The sequence below is a fragment of the Lathyrus oleraceus genome, chromosome 5 (assembly GCF_024323335.1).
Source record: "Lathyrus oleraceus cultivar Zhongwan6 chromosome 5, CAAS_Psat_ZW6_1.0, whole genome shotgun sequence".
In the NCBI taxonomy this organism is placed as follows: Eukaryota; Viridiplantae; Streptophyta; class Magnoliopsida; order Fabales; family Fabaceae; genus Lathyrus; species Lathyrus oleraceus.
Genome location: NC_066583.1, coordinates 162648633 through 162659685, shown reverse-complemented (window position 1 = coordinate 162659685; position 11053 = coordinate 162648633). Strand labels below are relative to the sequence as shown.

General features: G+C 35.2%; 1 protein-coding gene across 1 annotated transcript; it reads right to left on the bottom strand.

The window, feature by feature from the left end:
• Positions 1 to 1416: 1416 nt before the first annotated feature.
• Positions 1417 to 2671, bottom strand: LOC127079428 (uncharacterized). Its single transcript, XM_051019810.1, has 3 exons — positions 2408 to 2671; positions 1888 to 1982; positions 1417 to 1513 (listed from the first exon to the last, which is right to left on the bottom strand). The coding sequence occupies exons 1-3, from the start codon at positions 2669 to 2671 to the stop codon at positions 1417 to 1419; spliced, it is 456 nt and encodes a 151-aa protein (XP_050875767.1).
• Between the last annotated feature and the right edge of the window lie 8382 nt (positions 2672 to 11053).

The following is an 11053-nucleotide window of genomic DNA, read 5'->3' as shown; positions in this document are numbered from 1 at the left end:
GATTGTTTTAGGATGAATAAACATATTAGTATCACAAGGACTTCCTTCTTCTTCAACATGTAGCACAGTTTTTCCCGACATGTTCGTAAAACTTTTCTCTTCCTCAAGGCCAATGACATCAGCTTTTTCATCTTAATGAGGAGTTATTTTAGTTTGAACCTTGCTCAAATTGTCATAAAATAGTGTCATGAATTCTTTTTTCAGATTGTACTCCTTCAAGATATGCTTTATCCATAATAGTTGTGTACAACTTATCTTTACATTCAGGTTTCAACCTCATCTGTTGATAATTAGACACAATTTTGCTTCTCAATGAACCAGGATAAATAGTTATTCATAATAAGGAGGCACCCATCTGATGTGTTCTTTCTTTCATCTACACTTCTAGCCTAATCAACATCACAATATTCAACATGAATTAAGTTGGTGTCTTGTGAATAAAGTATACCATAGTTATATATCCCATTGACATACCTCAAGATACTCTTAGTTTGAGCTAGAGAACTTTCCTTGGAGTTTTCTTGAAATCTTGCACACATCAGAATTTCATGATCAAACATATACTCTTTCTTGATGCTCTTTGTAGTTGAAGGTAGAGAAAAACAAGAAAGGGGGGTTTGAATTATTTTCAAAGGAATTAAAATACTTTTGCAACAACACACATACAAAATAAATAATAACAACACAAACTACTTATCCTGGTTCTCTTGAAATTCAAATCAACTCCAGTCCACCCGGCCAAGGTGATTTCGCCTTCAACAAGGACTTAATCCACTAATCTCAACAGATTACAAAGTGCGCCTAAGAGTTCAACAACCTCTTAGCCCTCTCAAGTCTACAGACCTAAACAAGAAACTTGAGGAATCAAAATCAATTACAAGAATTACAAAGTGTTTTGCTAGATGCTTCTAGATAAGCAGTATAGACACAATTTAAAAACAATGAAAGATAACCTCATAATATTGAGCAACAACTCTTGTATGGAAACTATTTCTTACAACAATAATGGTGAAGAAGTAATATTGTATGCAATGAGTTGCTCTTCGTAAGAGTGGTGAGAAAGTTGTATGACAATGTTATGTAATCAAAGTTGTCTAAGAGGCCCTTATATAGCACTTGAGATAATACCGTTGGGGGGAAATCAATAAATATTTCGTGCCAGCTGTAGGAGATAAATGTATTAAATTTATTGTCCTTTCCATAGCAGACTCAGAGCATAATGAAATGTTTCCTTAAAAGGAGTGTACTACAATTTGAATGTGTCAAGCTTAAGTTTATGACCAGGTGACATCTGATGGCGTGTTTCTAAGCATGTGTCAGAGTGAGGTGAGCATGATCAGAGTCTTCAGAGTTAGAGTCTTCAGATATCTCTAGCAGAGTCTTCAAATAGAGTTTTTAGAATCAGATCATCAGAGCTTAAACTTCAGAGCCAGATTCTTTAGGTGATTGCTCCTTAGATGCATTCTGCTCAGAGTCAGATGTGATTTCTCTGTGTTGGGCCAGTGCTTCTAGACTAATTCAGATGCCATACAATTGTTTCTTAATAATCAGAAGGTGACTTATCAGAGTCATTTTAACTTAGAATCCTTCACAATTAAGAAAATTGTTAGGGTAGCAAATTGTTTCATTCTTTGTTATCATCAAAACTTAGAGATATATTGTAGAATCAAAATCTTGTTCTAACAATCTCCCCTTTTCGATGATGACAAAACTTAGGATTTTGATGAAACAATAAGTACTTTCAGAGATACTAAACTGAAAATGACCAGAGTCAGATAGAAAAGTGACTCCCCCTGAGATTAGCAATCTCCCCTTAAGTCTGATATTTAATTTTTTTTAAAGATGTTTAGTATCAGATATGGGTTTCTAGGGTAGAGAATTTCTTACCATATCTTCTTAGGTTGCTTGATTTTATTTAGTAATTTCTCATATAAGAATTCAGTTTCCCTTGATTCAGATAGGTCCTGAGAGTTTACTTTGAACTATGCAATAATTTTATATCAGAATGTAAGTAGTGCATTTCTGCGATTTAAAAAAAAATAATTCATCAAAAGACTTCTATCTAATTCTCCCCCTTTTTGTCAGACTCAAAAAGTAAACAAGCTAGAAATTCATTGATTAGAAGAAAAACTTTAGAGAGTACAGCGAGAAAGGAGCAGAAACTAAGCCTTAGAATTAAAAACACTTAGAAAAATATTACAGAGAAATCCTAAAGTGTCTAAGGTTTAGGTCGAAGAGGCATCCTCTGAAGTAGCTCACCTAGCAGGTTCTGAATGCTGGTGTTGACCTGATCTTGTTTGTCGAGTCTGGCTCTGACCAATTGTTGTTTCTTCTGTAACTCTTCCAGAGTTTTGATGACCATAGAGGAAAGATCAGCTGTTGATGACTCTCCCTAAGTCAGAGCAACCTCAACAGTTTTCTCATATGCAGCCTTCTGAGCATCTTCTTCGGCCATTATAGCTTCTGCTTCTTGCTTAGCTTTCTCTTCGGCTGCAACTTCTGCAGGTGCTTTCTCAGCAGCCTCCTTGGCAGCTTTCTGAGTTGCTTCCCTTTTAGCTTTTTCAGCCACTTCCTTCTCCAACCGAGCTTCTAGCCTTTCCTCGACACCTCTAATAAAGTCATTTCTGACTTGTTCAGAGAGGCCCTTCATCTTGAAGATCTCAGAAGTCATCTAGCTGATGAATCTATTCCAGTTAATCCTTACTTCAGAAGGATTCTCACTGGTGTTGGATTCATTAGAGAGCTTCTTGAACCTAGAAGCTGAACTTTCCGAGAATTCAGCTAATGCCTAATTAAGGGTGGGTAAGGTGAGTTCATGTTCAGAAGGTTCAGGAATGGGTTGGTCTGCTGGTACAGAAAGAGTTCTTTTTGAATCAGCTGTTGTAGCGGGGTATTTGTTACCATTAGAGATATTGACTAAATCCAAGGTAAACCATACAAGTCGAGTCGCCACCGCACTTCTATTTATCCAAAGGAATGGTTAGAAAGCGAACAAAAACCTAAAAGTTTTATCGAATCAAAAACTAGTAAAAATGTCAGAGATCTGGGTAAGGGGTTGGTTATGCAATGGGAAGGTTTTAAGCACCCAAAACATCCTAGGTACTCCTAGGGAGCCCTTTTCACATTTGTTGTAAGGTTGGTATTTTGTGAAAATTTGTTTGTGCAAACATTATTGAAGAGATGAGAAGAGAATATACAAGTTATTTACATTTTGTGTTTGGATGGATAAACCCATTGCCTACGTACCATCTTAAAAAAAGATTAGGATCAAAACCTCGTAGTTCGGGGTAAAAATCTCAAAATGAGTTGGTGAGTTGATTGGTCCAAAATCCTTAAGGTCTTTTGTTATCCAAGGGAGAAAACTCAACCTAAAACCACAAATCCACCATGTGAGGATAGCTTCAACATGCTAGTGAGGGGTTAACCCTATAATAAGCATGGAAGACTCATTGTCCATCACTAAGGATATAGGTGAGTATTACATCTACCTCAAGGATAACTCAAACCTAATAGCTAAAGGTTACAGAAAACTTTGATTAAGAAAGTGGCCATTGAAACCACAAAAGGCATTTGAATGGGTTATATTTACCAATGAAAAGTATGTACAAAATGTGGTCAAAGTTGACTTAGAAGCTCAATTCAAAATAAGTGTTATGAAAAGAAAGCTTGAAAAATCAAAAGCATGAAGCTTAGGTTTCTAATGTTTGAAAAGAAGTGTTAAATGTTTGCACAAAAGTTTTGGCTTGGGTTAGAGTGGAGGGAAGAAGAAGACTGGATAAAGTCCTAATCATACAAGAGATGAGGGATAAGAAACAAGACCACAAATGGAGTTCCTCTCTTGAGATCATATTGATGATCCAAGTAGCTCCCATCCTTTGGAATATGCAAGCAAGATAAGTATAAGCTCAAGCAATCAACATAATCAAACAAGCTTCTTAGAAGATCCCCAATGACTCTTGTATCTTTCACTTTTGATGAACATGTCAATGATTCTTCAAGTTGAGTTCTCATAGGATTCCCTAACACAAAAGCACACACAAATCAAAGAGTCTTGTGAAGCAAATCAAGAATAGACAAGAGTGAGTTTAGAGGTTTGGCCCTTCTAATCCATCTTCAACATTAGGGTCCTTTTACTTCAATTTTGCATAGGGAATGTCCTAGAAACTAAGTCCATTTTGTCCATTTCTTTGCATTTGGTCCACAACAATCAAAACAAAACACAAGCGAAATAATATATACACAATTATGTGCTCAAATGAGCAAAAGGAAAATTGCATTAACATAAACATGTGCTCAAGTGAGCAAAGGGAAAAGCAAATTAATAATATGTACAAGAATAGTAAATTGCATAAATGTAAAGAGCAAAAATTAAATGTTAATGGTTAATGGTTAGTGTTAGTAGTAAGTGTGCCATAAGGCAAATTTAGCGCTATGTTAAGCAATCGTAATTGGACTTATGTAGAAGTCACAACTATCTGAGGTCGGTCAATAATAATGTAGGCAACAACACAAGTTAGAGGTCTTGATTAGTGAATCAAACTCCAACAACTTGCCATGCCAAAAAGAAGATAGAAATGATCTTGTATTGATTTAGGTCCTTTGCATGATTTAGGAAGCAATCTATCCTTAATGCAAAGCCATTCACTTGATCCATGATCAAGATGAATTAGATTTGAATCAAGGAAGATTAAACCTTCATGTATCAATGCTAACCACCAATCTTTAACTCATTGATCAAAAAGAAAAAGAGGAAGGAGAAGAAGAAGAAAGAAATGAAGAATTAAAGTGCATTAATGGAAATGGTATGTATCAATTAACAAGCATTGACCAAAGATAGAGAAGATCAAGGTCAAATAATAGAAAACAGAAGCAAAATGAGAATTAGATGTCAAGAAACAAAAAAAAATATTTTTGGCATTTTTAATATTTAAAAATAAAACTTGAATTAAAATAATAAAGAAAGGTCAAACTTCAAATTCACTTCAAATCAACTTTGAAAAGTCCAAGTGAATTATCCCAAGTTCAACAAGGTCAAACAAAGTTTGACAAAAAATTTCAGCATTTTTTAAAGTCAGAAACTATTTTTAATCAATTAAAAATGCATAAAAATAACCTAATTGAACTAAAATCTCAAATAAATCTCAAATCAATTAACAAATTGATGAGAATATTTTTCATAGATCTATCATCATTCAAAGAAGTTGAGAAAATATTTTTGTATTTTTTGGATTTCAAAAACTATTTAAAATGAATTAAAAATAACCAAAAAAGAGAAAATTCATGAAAAGTATCAAATGATAAAATAAAAAATATTAAAAATTATTTTTAGAAACTAGAAATTAAAAGAGAAATAATGCAATTGGTCCCATAATTTTTGGACCAATAATGATAGAGATATGAATTTTAGAAAATGAAATGGAATTAAAAAATAGAATGGAAATTAAAATCAGAATTTAAAAATAAGGAAAAACGTGAGGCGTTGGATCAGGCTCATTAATTGAGCTGGCACATCAAACGTTCCTTAAGCGCGCGTCCACCAAAGTCCAGGGTCAACTGAATAACACAAATATTAAAAGAAAGTCATAACATCCAATGGATCTGATTAGATCTGGAAGCATGATCCAACGGCCCATATTAAAACTGGCAAACAAACGGTGGCCAGCGCCACCGTCTTCTCCGGCTAGCTCCGACGGAGATCAGAAATTGCAGAGAAATAAATGTGCATGAAAATGCGCGATCCAGGTACCAAACGAAAGGTGGAGTGATGTACATCACTCCTGTGCCACTCAATTCCACTATAGATCTCTAGATTGAGAGAAATTAGAGATGGAAGTTTTGTGGTGTTCAAGTGAACTTGCTTGATTTCAACAATTCCAAGCTCAGAACGATTTCCTCTATGAAGAGGACTTCAGACAACACAATAATAACAAGAAACAAGCAATGTATAATGAGATTCGAAGAAATCAAAATCTGAAGTAAACCTCTGAAATTGAGAGTTTGAGCGCACGATTTCTTGATGCTTAAGCTTGCAATATGATCTATGAATGAAGGAGAAGAAGGCTAAGGAACTTTAGATCTGAAATTTCAATCGAGGAAATCAAAATTCAGATCTGAAATTTGAGAGAAAATTGAGATTGTTCCTTTGGTGTGGGTGTGGGATTTCAGTTGCACAGCATGTAGAGCGCCTTAAGGTTGAAGAAATGAGAGGCTAAGCACTCCTATATATAGCAAATGGCAATGTAGAAGCATGAACAAAGCATTGCATGGGAGAAGAGGGCCTTCATGCATGGGCCTGTACAGGCGCATGGAGGGCCCAATTCTGATTGGAATGGCAAGCTTATATCATAATTAGATGGAATGGACGTGCAGATATGATTGCAAATGAGTGTGCATGGAGTTTTCAAATGGTTTCCAAAATTGCACATAATTCTTCATCTCTTCGAAAATGATGCTTCTAAAATCCAAATGCAACCTTATGAGTAATGGTTGGAAAGCTTGTCTTATAAGGAACAAATGTCATGTTGATCAAAACTTCATTTGGGCCTTAGAAAATAATGAAATTTAAGCTTGAAGTGTAGGGTGCAAAACATGCATGTGTGAAATTTCCAAATTTGGCCAATGTTCAAGCCCTTCTGTCTCAATGATGCAAGCTCCAAATGAAAAACTCTTCAACATTAAAGTTGTAGATCTTTTCAAGGAAATAAATTTGGACTTAAATTTTGCACCATTTATATTTTTGATGAAGAAGTTATGGGCACTTGAAGTTGGACTTTTTCACATTTCAATGCATTTGGTCCAAAGTGACCTATAATGTTTTGCATTATCACATGTATTTATTTTGAGATTTTGTAATTTTTCTCAACATAACATTTGAATTTGACCCAATAAGATTTCCAATGCATTAAGTCTAACCCAAAAATCATGAAAAATGAAGGAGTTATGTCCTTGGGAAGTTGACCTAAAATTAGGGTTTTAGTCAAAATGACCTATAATGTCTTGGAATGGATGATGACCATTCAAACTTCAAATAAAATTTTGATGAACATGAAAGTTGTTCATATTGTCCTTAAGAACATTTTTTCTCTTGGGGTCATCTCAATTTGCCAAACACATAAAAATTTAGGTCTCAATGCATTTCAAAATAGTCAGATGAATTGACTGATTAACTTCTCAAGTCCACAACTCATATCTTGATGAATGGATGATTGAGGACACTCAAATAAGTTCAAATATGCATGAAATGGTGAATTAAAGAACTTCCCTTGATTGTATTTGATCATGGGTTGAGGTTGCTTCATGAGCAAGGCACAGTTGATGAATAGATGAATTAGGGTTTTCCTTGGGAAACAAGCCTTAGACCCCTTGACTTGCTTTGATCAAAAATGATGAATTGAGATACTTGGGAGGCATATTTGATGGATGAGAGCTTTGGGAACCATTACCATGCTTGCTTTCATCTTCTCTTGACCATATCATTGCATAAAGGATCTCCTAGAAGCTTTAGACCTTGTGACTGCTCAAGCTACAAACAAAAGATATCATGACATATTTTTGTGCTTTTGGTTGGTGAATAAAAAATGAGAAAAGCAATAATACAATTCAAGCATGCTTGGTGATCTCAAATCACTCACAAGAGGTCCCACCCAAAGGCAAAGGGAACCAAGATGCTTATGATCCTTGAGGCTATGCAAATGCAATATTGTGATGCCATGAGGGATCTTAGGGTTAAAATTAAGGTCTCACAGATGCCCCTATTTAAGGTCATTCTAGCCGGAGAAGTGAAGGTTAAAATATTCGTCTCGACGGGGTAGAATGGGCTTAAATAATAACAAAGAGACGAATTTTGGTCCCTAAGAGACCTCATGATGCAGATGTATGTATGCAAAAAGGTAATACTCTGTGGGGATATGTGTCCACAAAGAAGAAAAGAAATCCGGAGAAACTGACAATTCATATGAGTAATTCACTCCATGGGACAGAGACTCTGGGACTCTTATGGGGATAGTAAAAGAGATAAATTGTGTGAGCAGGTCACGACTTAGAACTTGCTGAGACACGAGAGAGATTCCATGAAAATAAATCAATGGAAGGACTCGAACTGACTCAAAGAGGCATGTATAGGAGAATATGCCAATACAGCGGAACTATCTACAAAGGATACTTCGGATGAACATTCGGACTCCGCCGTGTAAGACCCCAATTTTGTCCCTAAGATCCCTCATGGCATCGCATCATAACATTGCATTGCCTCAAGGATCATTGGACACCTTGCTTCCTTCCCTGTGGGTGGGTCATCTTTTTGAGAGTGGTTCTTGATCACCAAGCATTCATTGCATTTGTATATCATTGCTTTTCTTTTTATCACTAACCAAAAGTACAAAAATATGTCATCTAACCTTTGTCTTGCAGATGAAGCATTAACAGGTCAAGGCAATCAAAAGCAGTCATTGAACAGTAGATGGTGGTCATTCTTGAGATTTGGACCCCACAATCATTCACAAGAGTTCATATGAGCTAGGATGTTATTTTGAAGCAAAATCTCAAGTGGTAGAGGTTTGAATCTCATCAGAACATTTGCAAGTCATCTGAAGACCTAGAAAGTCAACTGCAAAGTCAACTGTGGATTTGGAGGTGGGAAGTGATTGGAAATACTTCATTCATGTTCAAACAAGTCTCATTTGACATTTCAAACACTCACATTGAAGATTTTAAAGTCAATCAAAACTTTCCAAAAATAGAAAGTGACCTATAATTTGAATTTGCCAAAAATGGAAAGGTTTTAGCTTAACTTCAACTTCAAATTACATCATCAAGAAAGCTTCAAATGAAATTTTGTTGAACATGAAAGTTGTAGATCTTTCTCTCCCATTTCCAAAAAGTCCAAGATCATCAATTTCTCATGTGTGGTTGAAGAGATATGATCAAAACATGGCAAACTATGCATGGAACTTCAAATGGACATAACTTTTCAACCAAAGCTCCAAAATGGGTGGCTCTTTTTGCATTATTCTTCTCTTGACCTCTAATTTCCAAATCATACATCACATTACATAAATTGTCATCACATGATCATTTGGTAATTCATTGGTTTTTTGGAGGGAAATGTTAAAATTCAAATTTGGTGCATTATTTGAACATTTTGCTATTGCCATTGGTTCCAAAATTGGATTTTAAGTGAAAATAAAGAAAATTCGTGCACTGTTCATACATGCATTCCATGCATGAGGGTGAAAAGCCAATTTGCACATACACCTCATTTGGTTTAAACTTGATTAGAGAATGATTAGTAGAGCATATATAAGCATAAACCTAACTGTTTTCAAAAAAAGGAGCAACCATTTTTCAGATCTAGATCCAAATTCATCAATTTTTTCTCTCAAAATTTTCTTGCAAATCTTCAAACAAGAACACATTCCATTGCTTGATTCTTGATCCTGAGGTGTTGTTGAGTAATTTTGGACGTGGAATTGAAGCAAACAGTGTCATACTGAAGCATACTCGAAGATGGAAGCATCCATGGTGATTCCAAATTTTGATGGATTCGTGCACAATTGAGCTCCAATTTCTCCTCCAATCCTCTATACAAGCATCATAGAGAAGCTTTTGATCATTTCAAGCCTTGAACCAAGCCAATTCCAGCTTCTGCTCTTCAAGAGGTTACAAATCGACTCTCTTATTTTTGAATTTCTTTGCCATGATGTTGTAGATCTAAGTGTGTTGGTTATGCTGAGCTTTGAATCATGAATTTTGGTGTTGTTTTGAGTGAGATACGATAGATTGAAGTTTTGATGATGAACTTTTAATTTCTTCGATCCGTGCTTGTTTTGGTGTTTTATGTTGAAATGATTATGGATCTTGAATGTGCATTGCATGAGGAATCGTTTAGTGTAGTTGATTTTAATTTCTGGACACATTTTTTATTTTCTAGAAAATCCAGATGAAGATCTTCATGATCTTCATCTTCAACCTTTGCATGTTCTTCGTTTCCAGATTTGCCACGGCCTTGCTTCGGTTTAGCTACGAGAATTTGAGTTAGCTACGAATTGTTTTGGCGCGCTAGGGTTTAGGCAATACGGTGTCGTTTTGACCAGCGCGCGTTTTTCAAATGTTGACTGAATTCGATTCCTGGCTGTGTAATATTTTCAAATGCTTCTCATATTTTCTCATTTCCCTCCACATATTCCATGTCATGCTTCACATGTGTTTTTTTTTCTCATCTTGTAAAATTCATAACTATTTGAAAATTGATCCAAAAAATATCAGGTTTTTTGCATTATGATCCTTATTCTCTCTAGTTTTTTATCATCATGATTTCACAAGTTGTGCTTGGCCGGATAATTTTTTGTGCTAGAATGATTGAACATGTGTCCATATTTGACCTTGCCATGCTTATACCTTTGTGAAATGCTGGTCTTTGATCCAATGTATGTGAAATTTTGCATGATGAAACTAGACACACTGCTTGACATTTTGGTGTTGATTTGGTATTTTTATCAATTGTCATCTCTGTTTTATGATTGTGCTAAGTTGGTGTGACAATTTGTGTCATGCCTTTTGATGTTCAACTTGTACCATGTGATTGCCATGCCAATGATGTCCTATGCTTCTGAATTTTTGTGTGATGCATGTTATGAAAGTCCTGATTGATCATGAATTTTGTTGGAATTATTTGAATCATTTCTGATTTGATTGAGTTTTTCATTCTGGTTGATCACATTTGAGCTTTATAATTGCCTTGAACTTCAATTGATCATGAAATGCTTTTGGTTAATGATATTGATGTGAGACCTTTTGGAATGTGTCAAGATGTGATTGAAGTTGATTCATATTAAATTTCAGATCCTATTTTAAATTTTTTCTCCATCTTTGACCCTAGGCTTTGACCTAGTGGTTTGTTGCTTATGTTTGAGCTTTGATTTCAGGTTGAGCATTCAAGTTGCATAATTGATGATGCTCCATCACCTGAGTATTGTTGTTTGCCTTTGATTACTAACCTTTGTGTGTTTTGTAGGTTGATGTTAACTCATTTGAGTTTGACTTTTGGCTTACACAT